Consider the following 19,526-nt stretch of genomic DNA (forward strand, 5'->3'; position numbering starts at 1 on the left):
TGATATACATATATATATTTGAGTGTGTAGACTATAGAGTGAATCATATTGTCGCTTTTTAAGTCACAAAAGCACAATATAAATACGGAATTTCCTGTGAACTCTTGTCCCTGTTGTAATAAAAATACATTCTTTACAGTTAAAGTAAAACTAGTGCAAGTCCGTGGGCCGTGCCAGCTCCATCATTTACAGGGCACTTCGTACTTGAAGATGACGCTGAAGATTTTGCCCCCGAGGCGGTCGGCGAGCCACGAGTTCTTGATGACGGCCAGCTTGAGGCTCTCACACCTGAGCACGGCGTAGTAGTTGGTGTGGATGGCCCTGCCCATGCCCTCGATGACCACCAGGTCTGTCTGCCGCTCCCGCACCAGCACGGCCAGGCCCTGGTCCAGGCGGCTGCAACGCAGAGCGGAGGCACTGAGGTCACACCATGGCCACCACTGCGGCCACAGCTCAGCCACAGCTCAGCTCCACCAACAGCCACAGCTCAGCCACACCTTAGCTCCATCTGCAGCCACAGCTCAGCCACACCTTAGCTCCACCAACAGCCACACCTTAGCTCCATCTGCAGCCACAGCTCAGCCACACCTTAGCTCCACCAACAGCCACAGCTCAGCCACACCTTAGCTCCACCAACAGCCACACCTCAGCCACACCTTAGCTCCACCAACAGCCACACCTCAGCCACACCTTAGCTCCATCTGCAGCCACAGCTCAGCCACACCTTAGCTCCACAGCGCCACACCAGCCACACTGCATCACTCCACCACAGCCACACCTTAGCTTCCATCCCAGCCAGCCACACTCGCCACACTTTGCTCTATCTCAGCAACTAGCTCCACCACAGCCACAGCTAGCTCCACCTGCAGCCACAGCTCAGCCACACCTTAGCTCCATCTCACCACACAGCCACCACGCGCCTCAGCCACACTTTTGCTCTATCTGCAGCCACACCTCAGCTCCATCTGCAGCCACACCATGGCCACCACTGCAGCCACACTTGAGTCACATCTCAGCCACATCTTAGCTCCTCCATCTGCAGCCTCACTGCAGCCACCCCTTGGCCACCACTGCAGTCACACTTTGGTCACACCTCAGCCACCACTGCAGCCACACTTTGGTCACACTCCAGCTCCATCTGCAGCCCCACTATGGCCACACCTTAGCTCAACCTACAGCCACACCATGGCCACACTGTGGCCACCTCTCAGCCACCACCACACCACAGCCACACCTGCAGCTGCACCCCAGAGCTGCCCACTGGGATTCTGCATGGAGTTTCTGGTGCCCACAAGCAGCGGCACCTGAAAGCCAAGGGGATTGACTGAAATGTTGTTTAGATGCACCCAAGTTGGGATTTTGGATTCTGGATAGAGGAACTGATCAGAAAAGGTTAAACAGGGTGAAATGGTGCTTCTGTCCCAGGGGGTTTTGGCCACCTGCAGTATCTGGCACCAGCCATAACCAGAGCTCCTGAGCCAGCTGTGTCCTGAACAGACACCTCACCAAGGGCTGTAAGGCCTGAGCAGTGTCAGAGCTCTGTAAACCCACACTAAGCACCTCCTGATGGGTGTGCAGAAGTGATTCCCAGTGGGAAGGGTGCCTGGGATGCTCCACAGCCAAACCTCTGACCATCCTGCAGCTGAGGGACACCAATCACACAGTGGGGCTTGGCCCACGTACCTCAGATCCAGGCACGGAGAACTGGAGCCCGTCTGAACCAACAGCAGCTTCTCATCCCTCAGTGCAGAGCTGTTTAAAAAGACAAAAATATTAAACAGCTGCTTCAGCAGAGCCTTGCACATCTGGGAATAAGCCAGAGAAGCAGGAATATCAAACCCTCTTTTATAAAGGCTTCCTTTGCTGCAGGGACCTCACCAGGAAACACAATGTTTCCTTGAGCATCCTCTCCTGGGGACACTCTGTGTGTGACAAACATGGATTTGCCTCTATTAACACAGAAAATTCCTGGTAGAGCAGCTGCAGTGCTTGTCAGGGGAAGACACAACAAGAAATGTAACTACGGGTGCGCCAGAAAGACCCAATTTCTAAATTTTTCACTTTAACAAAAGCAAAAGCTCTGCCTTGGGCTGAGGCTGGAGTTAGAGATGAACAGAGAGATGCAAAGCCAGAGGCTGTGCCCAGGGAGGGTGACAGGGACAGGGGTGCTGCTTACTGGATCACGGGGTCCATGGCCGCGATGCGCTCGGTCACGATCAGGGACTCGCTGTAGGTGACGTCGTTGAGGGCAGGGCCAGAGTTACAGGCCAGAATCACCTGGGGGAGGTGACACAGTCAGGCTGTGGCATTCCAGGTGCTTGGATCATTCCCAGTTTGGCAGAGGAGTGTCCTGCTGGTGGGCAGTGACACCTGCCAGCAGTTACCAAAAGTCCAGAGGAATTGGCAAGGAGAAGCACTCACCTCTGTCCCTCTAGAAAGGAGCTCTCGGACAAAAGGAAAGACTCCTAAAATTATGTCTATCCCACTGTTATCTGCGAAAATTAAGGCACATTTATGAGGGGGACCCTCCTGCAAGAGAAAACCAATGCATTCAGGATGGAGCACCACTCACCTCAGGGCAGTTTGTTATTCACAGCTACTTCTCCCACATTTTACAGCCTCAAGCACCTGAGCCTTGGGGTCTGGATTGCAGCAAACCCCCAGAACACACCAGTGACAAACAGAAGAAATGGGGCTCCCTGATGGTGCCTTTGCACAGGGTTTAAACAGTTCCTGTTTTAAAACACCCCTCAAGGTCCTGTGCTGTGTTTGAGACAGGGCTCTCAAACTCCAGCAGTAAAATCTCCACCTGCCAACTCAAGCCAGGCCTAACTCCAGAGCCAGGCTTTGATCCTGAACGTGCTGGGTGCCAGCTGGACCTACCTTGGAGGGTGTTTAAAGCCAGCCTGGTGCTGGCTGCACAGCATTCCCTTCTGCCAGGAAAGGGCAGCATGGACTGTGGGGGCAGTGACATCCTAAAATGAAAAGATAGTGCCTATTCTCCATTAACCTCTTCACTTGTTCCCAACCTGGTGTTATGAAACTTAGTTCACTCCAGTTCATACCAGCAGAAGAACTGAAAAATGCTGAATTCCTAATAAAAACTGACAGGACAGTGCCTGTAGTTCCCTAATTATCCCTGTTACACAAGATTAGCTGGTGCTTTGTTTTAGGATGGAGCATGTAATGATTTGCTATAGTCTGCTCATCCCCAACCTTTAAGCTGCCATTTTCAACGGGGAGATTTACACAGAGACACAAAAGCTTTTTAATTAATCTTAATTAAATGGTAAAAGAGATCACATGGGAAAAAAGAAAAAAAACCCTTTCCTAATTGGTAAGTTCATTACTTCCAGCAAGCTCCTACATTAATGCCAATTTTAGCTTGGCTACTCAGGGGGAGGAACAGCTCCAACACTACATTTGGCCCCAGGGGTTTAAATTCAGGGCTCTGGGTATGGAAATAGGAGCCCTGATAAGGAGGGGAGGCTCTGGAGCAGCTGGGCTCCAGTGGGAATTCAGGGAAGTAACCACATTTTAAACTAATTCCTTTATTCCTTTCTTTATGGTGAATTACTGGGATTTGTTTTGGGCTGTCTGAACAGAGCTCTGCTCAAACCCCACAATTCCCAAGGTGGTTTGATGATTAAGGGGGTTAATTGGTGGCTTTAGGGCCACCCAGGGTCGTACCTTCAGTCGCTCCAGCCACTGGCTGTAGGAATCTTCCAACCAGGGACGTTCTGTGGCACAGACAGAGCAGTGTCAGCATTTCCTATCAGCAGCCACTCACTCTTATCAGCAGTCATTCTGCACACGGTACAAGCAGGAGGCTCATGCTACACTCACTGAAACATTTGAGCTCAGGTTTCCAAAGTTAAATGTGTGGTCTGGCAGAGTTCCTGAGCTCTGTTATGGGAATGGCTCCATGAGAGGAAGCCTGAAGTGGAATTTTCACACTAAAGCTCTGTGTGAGTGCTGTGAGCTGGGTGTGAACCCCCAGGACTCTGTTCCCTGGCAGGGACACAACAGTGAGTGCCCATCTCTGTGTTTAAGGAGAGAGTCTGAAGGTTTAATTAAAACTCTGCATTTATATAACCCTAAACAAGCCCTAATGATTTTTTGAACCCCACTCCATTCCCTCATCAACATCCAAGCACCAGCAGGGATCTCCCCTTACCTTGGAGCTTTGACTTGGCTTCTTCAAACCCAAACTGTGGCTCAGACTCCAGAACACTGGGACAGGAGAGACAAAGGGCACAGCTCAACACCTCCATCTCACATCAGTGGAATTCAAATATTTCTTTAGCTGGGGCACAGCAATTTTACTGCCCTGCTTGTACTGGGGCTGTCTGTGGGTCCCAAAACTGGGAAATGTATTTTGTGATCATGTTAAAAAGAAAAGGCTCATCAGGACATTAAATCAGAGTTCTGATGCTAAAAGAAAACAGCCTCAGCAATGTACAGATATTTGCAGGCAGTAGGGTACAGGCAAAAAAGACATTTTGGGGTCTGCAAACCACCATGAAATGTAATGACTTAAACCAGCTGCAGGCTGTAACAGTGGTGATGGGGAGATTGAGGAACTTTTGAGGAATTTTTTTACATTCTGTAGCTTAAAAGGTGCTGTTAAAGGATGTAACACCTACTCTGAGACTGCCTTTGCTCCCCAGTCAAAGACATTCCCTGCCAGGAGTCCTTTCACCAGTGCAAACTGCCTCTCCTCCCAGCCCAGGGAGTCCAGGGACTCGATCACACTCTGGAAACACTTCAAGGCTATTCCATTTTCTTTCTGTTTTACCTGTAAGACACACAGGAAACATTGGATTTACAGAGCAACATTTCTTACCCAGCTTTGGCTGTCTCAGTCCCAAGGCCACTTTTAAGCATCTCCTCTGTGTCCATGGCCTCTCATGGACCAACCAATTATTGTCAGCGTGCTTAGGAGCAAGGAAAAACTTTCCTGGATTCTCACAAAAAGTGTCATGAGTGCCAGATATGATCTACAGCCCAAGAATTGCTTTTCTTAGCAAGTTAGAGGTGCAATAGATCTTGAGCAGATTGGGAAATGGGAGAGTGGCCACACAAAAACCTTGTGGCAGTAAAATGATGCATCAACCCCAGGAAAGCACCACCAGCAGCCCCACAAAATCTGAAGGGTGTTTATTTTTTTCTCTTTTGCATCATCCCAAATTCTCAGCAGCTCTGAGGTTTTGTTCTCTTCTCTGTCTCCAGTGAGATCAGTGTTACAGGATGAGTTCCCTTAGAAAATTTAAAATGATTCTGGGTACCAAAATATTGTCCTGGCAGTAAACTTGTCTGAATTACAAGAAGCAAACAGAAGCAAAAGCCACCTCCCTTTTATCCCTTTGGCAGAGTGAAGGTAGCACCTGACAGTGCAGCCAGGGAGAACTCTCTCTGTATTTTGCACAAATATGTCAAAGTCAGGAAAAGAATCTTGGATCAGCCACCAGCACTGTTGTTATTTATATGTCACACAAACAAGTGGTGAGGAATGGACATACAGAAAGTTGTTTTTTGAGAAATAATGACTCAAATGTCCTTTCCCCCATCATTTCATGTCACAGAACAAAACACAGAGAGAAAACAGCTGCATAGGGGTAATGAATGGAAAAGTGTCCTGAACTCACCTTGGAATAGGGGTCTGGAAAACTGAACTCGTTCAAACAGTGTTCCCTTGTATCCAAGAGACTTCTGACTGTTAAGGTACCATAAGCACTTTAAAAAGGGAGAAAGGGGGGAAAACAAATCAATTACTTCAAACAGAAAAAGTTATTTTTCCCTCTGTTTCCACTGTGAGTCACAGCCCCTCACATGAAGCTGAAAGTCCCAGGTGCTAAACCCTGGTTTTACCATAAGATTATTGAATCTACAATTAAGATTATTTATTGTAGATTCAATAATCTTAAATCTACAATAAGATTATTTAAATACAGGGAGGGAGAATGTTCACAATTAACTTGCTGCTATTTTTAAAAACCACATACAAATTTTTAATCACAATTTTTCTGCCAAGATAGAGTTGAGCAGAGAAATTCTAAGACATGAAATCCAAAATCTCTGTGCAGAGGATGTTGGGCACATCTGAGCCTTCAGCCTGCTTGGCTTTGTTTGCTCTGCTTCACAACCTGGTCAGCTTTTGGTGGGCTTTCAGTGCTCAAAAGAAGCAGCAAGTGATGCAGAAGGGAAAATAAAAACTTACAAGGGCTGCTGCCTGAGTGTCTGGAGCTTATTCCAGTATTTCTGGCGGAATTTCTCAGCTCTCTCCTGTGCATCCACAGAGTCTGGCTGGCTGGCTGCAGCTCGCTTTGCCACCTGGCAGAGGAGAGAGGCAACACTTTTGGAGTTACCAAATTAACTCTTCTTCCTGGAATTGATGTGAAGTTCAGGCTGAGCAATAACCCCTCCATCTGCCTGCCTGTTCTGTGCCTGCTCCCTCCCACACAGCACCTCCCAGCTCCCTGCATTCCAAACAGTGAATAACAATTTTAATGGCTCTTTTCATCCCAAAAGAGTTAAAGTTTGTTTTCCAGACTGTACTGTCAGAAATTAAGCACAAGTTCTAACTACTTAGAGGAGGGGAATAAAAGGTAACAATGCTCATACACTAAAGGAGAAACAGAAGCAGAAATTTAATGGTGCACATCGACCCCTTGTGTTCTCTTTTTGTTTACTCCAGTGAACTGCCTGAATCAGCTTCAGAGCAGGAAAACATAATTTAGAATTTGTGTCTGGTTCAACTGTGCCCTTCCCATGAAAAAGTGTCTGTGAGGCAGCAGGACTGCTCCCAGAGGAGGAACAACCCAAGGATCTGTGGCCTTTGGTTGTGTAACTGTCCTGCTTCAGCTCTGTACAGAGAGGTCTAAGTGCTATGAAAGAGAGAAATGCTTTGAAAACACCTTTCAGGAGGTAAAAAAGGCACCACTAAAGAACATTTCTGCCTTTGAAGGATTCAAGCCCTTCCTTAAGAGACTGGGACAATGCCAGGTGCCTCTGTCACAGGGAGAGAGGGGCTGGCCTTCCAGAGGGGTGCCACAGCAGGAACATTTGCCAGGACAAACATGCTGCTCCACAGAAGATTTGTTTCCCAAATATCTGTGTCACTCACACAGGTCTGTTCTGTGACTCTTACCCCATCCAGTGCCTCCTCAAAGCAGGTGAGCCAGTATTTTCTGGCCATGGCATCATCTGTGAGGTCAACAGTGTCTGGGATATAGGTGGAGGGGTCTTTCAGCAGTGGCAGGTTAACAAGTGGTCTCTCCAATCTGTCCATTTCCAGCATGTCAAACTAGGGGAGAAATGAAAGAGATGGATGAGAACTCACTCAGAAATTAATTCACAATGAATTAAATTAGCACAAAGGCTGCAGAAGTCCAGCCACTGTTAAGACTGACAGATTTGCAGACAATTATAGGTCACCATAAATAATCCAGTTCCCTCTGTGGATTATTTTATCCATGCCCACCCTAGAGACAGAAATTGTCCAATGGAAAAATAATCCACTGTGGAATCAGAACTGCTGTACTGCCAGTGACTTTAAGAGATGACTGGGCTTGTGCTCTTCTGTCCAATCTTGTATTTTTCTTCTCGCAGGAAGCAAATTAACACTGCTTAATGATGGTGGAACGTGAAATTCCAAATTCTGAGCTATTTCAGCTGCAGCAAAATCCAGCTGAGACACAAACATTCCCCCAGCTTTGGTGAAGAGAACAAGACAAAGCAGCAGCCAGTCTGTATTGCAGTGACTTGTGAGGGTTCCTCAGGGTGAGAGAGATAGACGAGAATCTTGGTTCATGATCAGAAGGCTGGACTTATTAATTTATGATATATAATACATTATGACTTTACTAATAGGAATAGAGAGAAAAGTTGCAGGAGCTGCTAAGCTCAGAATAGAATAGAATCTAAAAACAAGAGAGCTCTCTGTGAATCTGCTCCAGAGCTTGGTCCTGTGATTGGCCCTTAATTGTACACATGGAACATGAGCCAATCACAGGTGCACCTATTGCACTCCACATCAGCAGATAATCATTGTTTACATTTTTCTTCTGGGGCCTCAGCTTCCCAGAAAGAACAAATCCTAAAAGAAAGGATTTTTATGAAAAGATGTCTGTGACAAGTCCGTTTCATGAAACATTCCATCCAGCACCACACAGGACAGGAGACAACACCACGCCAACAGCACACTGGGCACTCCTGTGGGAAGCAGGAGAATGATCAGCCATGTGCAGGTGAGCAGTGCTGAGAGAACACACCCAGGGCAAGGAAAGACAGCACATACTGTACCACTGCGTGTTCTCTGCAGCGGGGAAACATCAGGGGATGTGCTCATGAGCCCAGAACTCCCAGCATAATTCTCTCCCCAGCTGTACTGGTTTGGATCTAGAAAAGAGAAAGACACAGACACACATAATCTGAAAATAAAACTGAGAATAGTGCTGTGAGTGAGTCTAGAGCCAGCATCCCTCTGAGCAGCTGCTGCACTACACAAGCCAGTTCCCCTTGTCTTTAAAAGCAAACAGAATTTTTCCCTCTAACCCCCAAAAGAGATGTTTCAACCACTCAATGAATTACCTGCTCCAAGGAGCTTCAACCTGAATGAGACAAGAGACAATTTAATTCTAAAATCATTATTTTTAACCCCATTTCCTTGTCATTAATCAGCATGCCTTCAAAGCACTATCACTGAGCATTTATTTCTAAATCTAGATCCATTATTAACAAAACAGTATTACAGAACTCCCAAAGCACAATGTAAGCTTCAGAGAAACACTAAAGTTATTTCCAGATTTGCTTTATTTGAGGAAAGTTTAATGAGCTCAGATGTACAGTTCATGCTGCAGAAGCAATGTCTTTAATTCCTCAGTAGCTGCTTCCTTGCCCATCTCTATCAAATGGGCAGGAAAAGAATTTCACATCCATTTTTTGGAGGTGTGTTTGGTATTTGCTGAGCTAAGGACCATCAGTGGCTGTGCCACTGTGACCAATGTACTGCCTGCCTTGCCAGTACACCAACAGGGGAAAAGGAAAACTGAACAGGCAGAATTCCACCAAAGCACCCTGGATCCAAGGGATCTGGACAGAAGGGTCTCCTCTGGGAGGCTTTTCACTCTCAGACAAACAGTTTGGAGATGCTGATCTTCCTCAGCACATTACAGGAATTCAGAAGTGGCCTCTTAAAGAGGGGGAGGTTCTCCAAACCCACATTTCTCCAGCTGGATTTAGAGCTGTGACTGCTCTTTGTAGGAGTGCAGAGAAGAGAAGAGCCCAGTCCTGCTGTCCTCTCAAAGGTGAGCAGGAAATCCAGTGAGAAATGAAGATGTTCCTGCCAGAATGTATCAAACCAAAGCCCAGCATCTGTGTTTATTAGTGCCAAATGGATTTACTTAGGCAACAGCTTACATGCAGCCTCTTAAGAGAAACTTGGACAGTACACTGACATTTCAGAACACAGCATATACAGAACAGAGCAGTGCTGTACTTACTGTCTTGTTCAGCTCCTTTTAAAAATGCCCCAATGGCTCCCAGGTAGCCTTCATGTCTCAGGAACAATGCCTGAACCTCTCCCTGCCACAATATGAAACATTGCAATTGGATGGTCCCTGAGGGCTAACAGGCACTTCTTTGTCACTAGTTTCACACTTTAATTTAATAGAAACAACTAGAAGATGGTAATAGTCATTTGTGCTACATTCTCACACATTCAGCAACTTTTAATGGTGCTTGTGGAGCAGCTCAGGGAGGAACTGCTCACACACCTCATCCCCCAGTCATCACCCATGCACCAGTGGGGTGAGCTCCATGGCCTTCCCTGGAACATCATTCCATGAATATTCAACTCCTCTTGCTTCAAACAGGCTGGAAATGGGATTGCCAAGGTGAGTGTGTGCCACTGCAGCCAACAACACCTTTGGGACACTGCTCCTTGTGTTTATTTTATTGCACTGCTCTTCAACACCACACAGACACTGGGCATTACCCACAGGCAAGCATTCCCCCATCAAATAATTCAATTATTAATGCAAAATACAGGAATGCTGGGGAGGAGAAGCCTCAGCTTTCCCAGGCTGGGTGAGACGTGGCCTTTTCCAAGGAATTCCTTTTCCAAGGAATTCAGCAGTGACTGTGGGAACAGCAGCTCCAGCTCACAGGGAGATTTGGATTTCAACCCCTGGCAAAGTGTCTCTTACAACAACCTAAAGCTGCAGTTTTGCAATGGCTTTCTTGGAACAGAAAGGGACAACAGTGGTGAAATAAAGAGGGGAAAAGGCAGCACACAGGAGTCTCTTGCATAAAGCACTGAGATGAGGAAAAAATGGTGTCATCTACTCTATAAATTCCCAAAATGCAGGACTAATCTACCTGTAACAACCATTAACAAGCTTGTGGATTGGACCTTTCTCCTAGTCCAAAATCTTCAGTATTTTCCACAGCTTCAAAACCTGCAAAGAACTTCAGCTTGCTTGGTTTGAGGTTTGATTTTCTCTTTAGTAACAAAACCCCACTGATGCCAAGTGCCTCAGCACAACAACCCCACACTGCATGGCCTGGGGGTGGAAAGATGCAAATCAGCAAGAGGAATTGAATAATGATGGTGACTATCTAAGAACACAGTGGAAACTCATTACTTGGAGCTACAAGACAGATTGTCAATCAAAAAATAATAATAAAAAGAGAAAGAGGGAGGTAGGGAGAGAGAAAAAGGCCAGACACAACTCCCAGACATTTCACACTGATTTCACCCCTCCCACAACACATCCCTGCCTTACCTACCTAAGGAGCAGCATTCTAAGCTTACTTCATGTACAAATTCATTTATTAAGGTATCCCAACAGCCTAGAAAAACACCTAAAATGTGATTTTGCTGTAGGGAAGCCTGTGTTTTCCTTACCTTGGAGAAGAAGTTGATGCTGTAGGTGATTGTGCGCATGGTGACGGGGTGGCCCCGGATAAAAAACCCTCCAAAATAAATTTTATCCAGGTTGTGCAGTTTGGCATGCAGGCAGGCCAGCTGGCCAATGTCATTGCTGATCATGTGCAGCAAACTTTTGGCCATATCTTCTTTGGAAAATTCTGGAAGGCAAAGAGAGTAAAGCAAATGAGACACAAAGTGAGGAAGCTGCAGTGGACTCTGATTTTCTAACTGAACCTGCAGCTGGGGAAAGAAAAATCCAGGGTTGGAGCAGTTTTCTTTATGTGTGGAGAAGAAAATAAAAACCTCACCTATATAATGTACTTCTAACAAGGAGGAGTGTGATTTGATTTAAAAAAAGCCTCACTAAGCCTATGTGAAATATTTCTTGAAAAGAAACTTCTGGATGGCAGGAATCCATTTCTTCTCTCTAGGAACCATGGGTGAGGGTTCATCCATCCCTCCTGGCCTGAGATGCACTGCAAGTATTTCATTAATTTACTGCAAATTGTAATAAATCACTGCCAAAGGGCCTTTCTGGAGCCCAGAAAGCCACATCTATTTCCCACAGGAATGAATTAACCCCAGGCTAACCAGACAGCTATTTTTAAATTTTCCCTTGGCTTAGGCAATCCCAAACTGAAAATTTAAATGTCTGCTTTTAAAGCAGTACTGAATAATATTTTAAATCAATATTGTGCAGGCAAACCACAAGATCATGAAAGAAGCTGGTGATTATTTTCAGCTCTATTTGTTAGATCAGGATAAAGTTAATTCCCAAGAGCCAGAGGAGATGTTTGGGGAGATCTTTTTGATCCCAGTACCTTTGTCTGCTGTGGTGGACTTCCCAAAGCTGCTGGCAATGAGGTTCCCACTGAGCCCCAGGGTCTGGCAGGCACCTCCATACACATCCTTCACCAGCATGTCCACGTTGGTGTGCTGGCCCTTTGAGGCCAGCTGCAGCAGTTCATCAAATTTCTGAGGGTGAGAAGTATTGAAGTTCACCATATATTGAAGTTGGAGGGGAGACGACCCACCTTGCATTGGTCAGCATCGACTCCGATTTATTAATCCATCAATCACTTTTTATAACAGTGTTAATCAAGTTCATGCATATTGCAAAATCTGAGCTCACAATAGGTCAGAGATAACATACCAACTCCACCTTATGTTTCCAATACCAAGATTTAGGTTCTCAAAATTATTCTTGCTTTCCCAAAACAGCCAAAGATAGAACATCCACTTGTTATGAGAAAGCTGCCTGAGAACTCTGATGTGCAAGGCTCTCAAGGCCTTCATGCTTGTCACTTTTACCTGTAGTTAAAAATAACCTCTGAGAACCACAGAAACAGGCTGTGAGAATCTGCTCCTCACAGCTGCCTTCTAGGCCATCTCTGAAAAAATCTCCAACAGAGAAGCACAGTTACTGGATTTGCAGGCAAATCTCTGAGCTGAGCCAGAGCTCTGCAGCATCTTCACTGCCCAAAACCAGCCTTGGAATGAACCCTGCCAGCCAAAGACAGACTGCTCCTAATTACAAGGATGTATCCACACACAGATCTTCAGTGGAGCTCCTTTAAAGATGAAAACCACAATCAACCTTTGTTATCTGCAGATATTCTGTTGAATTTCCCCTGAAAATGAGGGTGGGTCAGCACATATAAAACAGTCAGAAGCCTCATGGCATCCCTTATCTTGGAATTCAGAAACACAGGAACTAAGAGGAAACAGAATTTTATCTTTCCGAAGCACACTAAAAGAGAAGTTTGAGAAAAAAGTCCCAGTGTGCCTTTACTGTCCCTGAAATTAAACTTGCAGGCAAGCTCCATTATCCCAATACTTAATTTATAACCCTGTTAACTTGAATTTCTTCTACAAAACCAAGAGAGAACTGAGAGCAGGCACTGTCATGGTCTAAGATTTCTTCTTTAGGAGCATCAACCCAAAAGCCCAGCCCAGGCTGTGCCCTCCCTTTGACATTTTCCTATCTGGTGCATTTGTAACTCAAGCTTTTCCCACACTGCTGACATTTAGGACACTCATTTAAGCCAGGTGGCTCTTTGGGAAGCCCAGCATGAGCAGGACTAAGTCAGGACTTGCTTTTAATTTGAATTGGCAACCAAAGAACCACCCATGAGGCAAAATTTCTCCTCTCAGCTCCCAGACATTTTGCAGCTATTCTGTGCTCCCTGCTTTCTTCTGCAGACTGGGCTGGCATTTTAAATTGAAAAAAGAATAAAAAATTACTTTGAGGAGGCTCTTGTCCATCACTTGTCCTTGATTGCTTTTAGTCACAATAAATATCTTCTAATTCTTGTCTCTATATTCCACCAGTATCTTTTTTTCATGTAAAACTTCCTTTTATGCATCAGAAGTGTCAAAAATATAAACACAAGTCCAGGACTCAGCCTTCTTACCTAACAATTAAGCATTTCAGGTTTCCTCCCAGGATTTAATTTAATCCCACCCCCATTAAAAGAGACACTTGGGTACCTTTGTTTTGGTGAGCAGAGCTCCCAGACCCCAGAAGGTTCCACCTCCAATTGAGCTGCCCCCAATCCATTCAAATTTGTCTTCTGATTCTACCTGTGAGTCAAAAAGGGCAGATTTATTCACAAAGTTCTTTTATAATGTTGAACAGAGATTTAAATGTCAGAGTGTGCAGGGTTTTGGAGGAGTGGAATCAGTGGAGATGGAATCCTTCCACTGTGGAAGGGGCAGGTGAGAAGGGCACACTGCACATACACCACAAGCAGTTTTGGAAATGTTTGTATTTAATTCTTGGCAAATAATGCTAAATGTAGACATTAAACTTGATCTCTTCAACAAACAAAAATCACTTTGATCTGACAGCCTTTGTCCTCATTGAGTAATCACTTCTCTAAAAATCAAATTAAATGTAATTCTAAAAATTAGTGAATAGAAAAGCATTCAAACTCTGCAATTAATAGAAATAAACGAATAAACTTTAAAAAGGGCAAAATTTTATTTTTAAACCTTGCACTATCCAGGAACAAATCTGAACCAGGGAGAGGTTTCAGATCACCTTTATCAAAGGTGGCCAGCACTCACCTTGACTATGGAGACCCCTGAGCCAATGTTGACCAGCAAATAAGGGAAAATGTTGGGGTGGTTGGTCTGGAAGCGGAATTCTGTGTCTGAGTCCTTCTGGTAAGCAAACACCTCGTGGGGGATGTTCCTCAGCACAAAGTTGCACCCCTTAATTAGGCAGGTCATTACATCTTCCTTATCAACTCTGAGGGGGAGGAAAAAGCCTTCAATAACTGTGCCAGCCCTCCCGATAAGGCAGTTTGGTTTTGGAGCAGGATTTTTGCACAGACTTTGCAGAAGGGAATTTTCACAGCAGCTGGCACAAGCCCAGCCCCAAGGAAACATGAAACCTCCATCTGCACATGGCCTGGTGCTCCCCTCCCATGCCAGGAGTCCAGGCTGGGGTTCTGTTACACAGTAACTTTAATCATGTTGTCATTAAAAATAATCCTGTTTGCTTGTTTACACTGCTCCTTTCCTGCCCTGCTCCTTTCATGGGCTGTGCTTTCATGACCATAAAGTAGGTCAGGAGGCTCAGCTGGAAATTAACCTCAAAAAACAATTTCCCAACATGGAATAATTGCCTGTTTCTCTTCCCCTGACTCTAATAAAGCACAAAAGGCCCCCTCAACATTTCAGCACTTGTTTAGGACAGATTCAAGGGGCTGGGAGGAGCCTACAAGTGGGATTAGCAAACACAGAAAAAGATTTCTCACAAGAGTAGCAGGATTCACAACAGGATATCCCCAGTGTGGAGTCTGGGTAAGTGATACAAAACTTAGAGGTGATTGATAAATCAGCTAACACACACTGATTTCTGTGGAATTCTGTGTCTCTGTATGGAAATTCCTACAGGAAATATCCTGAGGCCTGTTGGAAACACAAACAAGGCACAAACTCATCTCAGCTGTTCAGAATGATTTGTGTGTTCCATGGTGGAGATGCTGCTCTGGTTTGGAGCTGGAGAAAAGCTGAGTGTGTCAGAACCAAATAAAAACCTAAACCAGAGGCACCACATGAGATAAGAGGGGAAAGTGCCTCCTTATCTTGATCAATTCATCTTTAGTACAGCCAATAAGGTACTAAAGGGGGCTGGTGTGAAATAAAGAGATAACAGAGCCCAGCTTATCAGGAGAAAGAAGTAATTTGCAAAGATAATCTAAAAGATGAGCACAGGCCCTCAGGGGTTGAGGAATCTCCTACACAGATCACAGCAGAGCTGCCTTGAAGCTCTCCCCAGTGATGTTTAATATTGGGGTAAATGAATGTTTTTCCACATTTACAGCATAGAAAGTGTGAATTTATAGGCACCACCATCTGTGGCTTTGATGGCTTTTGTCTCTGTATTGATAAGATGGCCTTTGATGACATCTAGGCAGATTTCAGTGTAAACTTTTTAGGATTTGGTGTTTGATAATGGTGCTTGAACAGTAAATTTATGAGACTGTAAATTTATTCATTGCTCTGCTACAAGCCTTTGCATGAAGTTTAGGTAGGAGCTGTACAATAAATGACTGTCACATGAATTCCCTCTGAGCATGCCCAGGAAAATGACAGAATTTTTGGAGTAGGTGTAAGTTAATTCCTCACAGAAGAAAAAGCAGCTCCACTTACTTCAACCCCAGTTTCTTCTCAATAAGGTCTTTGAATTTATAGGCACCACCACCTGTGGCTTTGATGACTTTTGTCTCTGTATTGACAAGATGGTCTTTGATGAAATCTAGGCAGGTTTCAATGTAAGTGTTTTCAAATTTAATGAAGTGAAGTCGAGCTGTAATCTCCTCCTGGACAGATATTTCATACAAAGGTTCATTGTCTATGTCCTTAAAAAGAGAAAAGGATTTCTTAGAGAACATCAAGGTTAAATGCTGAACTACTGAACATCAATACTTGTGCTTTTCTTGCCCTTGAAACTGTGTTAATGCCATTAAACATAACACCTCAAGCTGTGGCAAAGAAGAATAAAGTTTCACAGCTCTTAATTCTCCTTAAGCTGAGATAATCAATTCTCCCATGCAGCTGACGTGCAGGAAATCCTTCTGCATGAGGAAACTTATTTCTGCACAGGAGTAGGGATTTTTAACAAAAGTACCACACTTACTGTCTTATTAAATATTTATTAAAATAAATATTTTAATAAATTAAATATAAATAATAAAAATAAATATAAATAGTACCTGGCAATACAAACACTTCTCAGAAAGTTTTATATAAGCAAGTTATTAGATGGGTTTGGATATAATTTCTGTTCTAGCCAGTCCAGAACCTCACTCCTGTGAGTCAATCCCTGATGGAATTCTCACCTTTCCAGAATGATCAAAGGATCTCACTCTTGCCACTTTGTGCTGTACAGTTGAGTAATAAGCCAGCTTGGTTAATGAACCACCTGTTCATGAAGAGATGACAAGTTATGATTAATGCTTCACCTTGGAGCAAACAATAGAATTTGTGTTTATGTCAGCTCTTGGCTGTCCAGGTTTCCTCAGGTAAAGCCAGAGAAAATTAATGGGAATGCAGAAAGAATCCTTGCAGAAAGAATTCTTTGCTGAGGAACTTCTTGGCCTGGTTAACCCCCAGAGCATCACAGGAGGGAAAAGCTCCATAAATTCAGTTTGTGCCTGGCTGATGTGGGATAAGGATGAGCAGTGGAAATTCTCAATTAGCCAGGCCAGTACATGTACTGCTGTTATTCAAATTGTTTGGGAACTTTATGAAACCCCCCAAATCTGTACCAGGTTTGCCACCACTGAGCAATGCCCCCCATGTGCACAGAGTGTTTCAACAGCAACACCTAAATAATATTCTCACCCTGCTTTTAGGGACAAATCTGCAAACTCCTGGCTGGTTAGAAAATGACCCTCTGTGCTGAGTAATTATTTTGCAAGACTGGTCTTGGCTTTGGGGTAAAGAATGCTCAGAGTGCTGTTTCTCAAGCACACAAAAGTGGAGATGTTAGCAATGTGCAAGTCTGAGCAGAGCAGCCTCATCACCCCCTTCAGGCCTCCATGGCAATAAAACTTTTAAACTTTCAACTCTCCCCTTGAAAAAGAGTTCAACCCCTTGCCCTGTCTTTGCATCTGACCTGCAGAAGTGGATTTCTGGGGTTACACTGAATAACTTCAGTTTTCCAGCACAGTGCTCCAGGTCTGAGGGTAACTGTGATCCACTACTGGGTTAACATTAAAGTCCTGAAAGTAAATAAAAACCTGGCAATGTTAGATCCTAAATAATGGCTGAATTCAGTGGCACTGCACTCTGCTGCCTAATAAAAACCAAAAAATGAAGCAGCAGAGGTGAAAGACACTGTCAGCTCTTCCACAACACTCAAAAATTTTTATTATGAAAATATTTGCAACCTGTAGGAGAAAAACAGGCAGTTTACTCCAGGAAAATTTAAGTGAGGTCAATGTAGAGTGACCATGGACAGGAACCTACAGTAACAAAAGCAATAAAGCTCCCCTGACCTTGGATCTGATTTCAGTGTCCCAGGCATTGCTTTGAAGTTTCTGGTAAACAAAACCCACGGTCTGTTCTGCTAAAAGGTGAGGGCTTGCACAGCTTTTATGGGAAAGTTTCCCTCCACAGCTCCAAGCTGAGGCTCAGTGTTGGAATGTCGCTTTCTTTACACCGACAATGAAACAGGTGCTGCAGGAATTCCCCACCAGCCCCACGGGATGCAGAGCCATGGCTTTGTGCGTTATCCCCTTGCTCTCCCAGTTTTTAAAGACTTAAATCCATTCAGAACACCAGCTGAGACATGTAACTAGGTTTTATAACTAATCCCAGCACTCTAATTCCGAGCTGACCCGCACAAAGGGCCAGCTCCAGCTGGTATTTTCACAGGCGTGGAACCAGCAGCTCCCGAGGGGCTGAAGTGACACAACAACATTTTCTATTATGGTGCAGGTTTTATTCCCACTCTCCCTGAGTCTCCAGCACACAGAGCAGTGTTCACCTGAGCTTGCTTTTCTTTTCCCTGGCTTTTCTCCTAAAAAGTTCTGCTGATCTTAAGGCAGTAAAAGGAAAATGTGTGAAACGGCACTTGTGGCTTAGTGGGTGTCCGCAGAACCACTGCTGATCCCCGCACTGAGGAACTGGGAAGAAACTCAGCCTGTCCCTGCACAGCTCCCTGTGTCACCCTGACAAGTGTCACCCTGTCCCGAGTGTCACCCTGCCGAGTGTCACCCTGTCCCCCATAGGGAAATGGCCAATGTTGGCTGCTCGGATGTACGAACAGGGCACCGGGTGGTTTTGGGGGTAAGTGAGGTAGCAATGAGAGACCCCGACACCCTGCCCTGCCCGGGCAATGCCACAGCCGCCGTCCCCGGCTCTTTTTGCTTATTCCAGGCCGGTTTTGGGAGCCGGAGGAGCGCCCGCAGCATCCCGCGGGCCGCGGCCTGGGCCGGGGGGCGGCTGAGGGGCTCCGCACTCGGGCCTGGCGCACTGGGGCAGGGCCCGGCGCGCTCTGAGGGGGTGCAGCCGATGTTCCCCACCCCCGCCGCCCCCCGGCCGGTCTGGCTGAGCCCTCCGGGCTCTCCCCCGTTCCCCCTTGGCCGCCAAGGGCAGCTCCGACCGGGCCACCCCGCCCGGCTCCTCGCGGCCCGTTACCCGCGCGGGGCCCGCCGGGATTTGTAGTGCCGCTGCCCGCCCGCACCGCGCCGGTACCCGGCAGCAGGACTACAATTCCCGTCGTGCCCTGCGCCGCCCCCCATACCGCGCAACCCGCCGGGAGCTGTAGTGAGCCCGCGCCCACCCGCGCTGGCCCGCGTTTCGTGGGGGACTACACTTCCCAGCGTGCCCCGCGCGCGCCCGGCCCGGCCCACCGCGGGCCCCCTTACCGGGGCTGCAGCCGCCGCCCGTTCCCCGCCGCCGCCCCCTCCCCGCAGGCCTCCCCCGCCCGGTTACCGATGTCTATGGCGAAGCGCTTGGCGTTCTCCAGGTTGCGGAAGATCTCGTCGGGCGGAAGGGTGATGCTCTTGTCCAGGCTGCCGTGACCGCTGCCGCGCCCGCCCCGCTCCGCCATTTTGAACGCGACCCGCTCCCTCCCTCACCCCGACCTCATCGGCATGCAAATGTATGCGCATAAATCTGCATGCGAACGAGAGGAGGCGTGGGGGAATCAGGCGGGGAGAGAGCGCTGGCCCCGCCCACCGGCGGGGGGCGTGGCCTGAGGGACTCCGCCCTGAAGGGGCGGAAAAACCGGGAGGGGACGGCGGGAGAACGGGGGGAAATATCGGGTAGGGGTCGGTGAGACCCCGGGGAGAACGGGGGGATACCCCGGGGAGGAGTCCCTGAGACTCCAGGCGTGGAAATTGGAAAGAAACCCTCGGCGAGGGCAAAGAGATCCCCGGGGAAAACTGAGGGGGAAAAGGGCGGAGAGACCCCCGGGGGAAATTGAAGGGGGACCTCAGGGAAGGGGCGAGGAGACCCCTGGGGACGGGGAGAGACCGATACACGGAGGAGCCCCATGTGTGTCCCCTGTAGCCAAACCCCTGAATTTTAACCCCCCGCATGTTTCCAGGTGATTTATGACCCGGATACATCC

The 19,526-nt window shown here is 46.6% G+C and overlaps 1 protein-coding gene across 1 annotated transcript; it reads right to left on the minus strand.

Annotated features, from left to right (window-relative positions):
* On the minus strand, window positions 1-19,096 carry PANK4 (pantothenate kinase 4 (inactive)). Its single transcript, XM_064730441.1, has 19 exons — window positions 18,887-19,096; window positions 16,285-16,367; window positions 15,596-15,804; window positions 14,003-14,186; window positions 13,424-13,516; window positions 11,755-11,908; window positions 10,910-11,091; window positions 9,504-9,585; window positions 8,300-8,400; window positions 7,151-7,306; window positions 6,221-6,333; window positions 5,649-5,736; window positions 4,647-4,798; window positions 4,178-4,233; window positions 3,691-3,740; window positions 2,422-2,529; window positions 2,177-2,277; window positions 1,684-1,752; window positions 1-396 (listed from the first exon to the last, which is right to left on the minus strand). Exons 1-19 carry the CDS (start codon window positions 19,002-19,004, stop codon window positions 183-185), a joined length of 2,313 nt encoding a protein of 770 aa, XP_064586511.1. The 5' UTR covers window positions 19,005-19,096; the 3' UTR covers window positions 1-182.
* Window positions 19,097-19,526: the final 430 nt, after the last annotated feature.

This window comes from Zonotrichia leucophrys, chromosome 21 (genome assembly GCF_028769735.1).
Source record: "Zonotrichia leucophrys gambelii isolate GWCS_2022_RI chromosome 21, RI_Zleu_2.0, whole genome shotgun sequence".
Classification (NCBI taxonomy): domain Eukaryota; kingdom Metazoa; phylum Chordata; class Aves; order Passeriformes; family Passerellidae; genus Zonotrichia; species Zonotrichia leucophrys.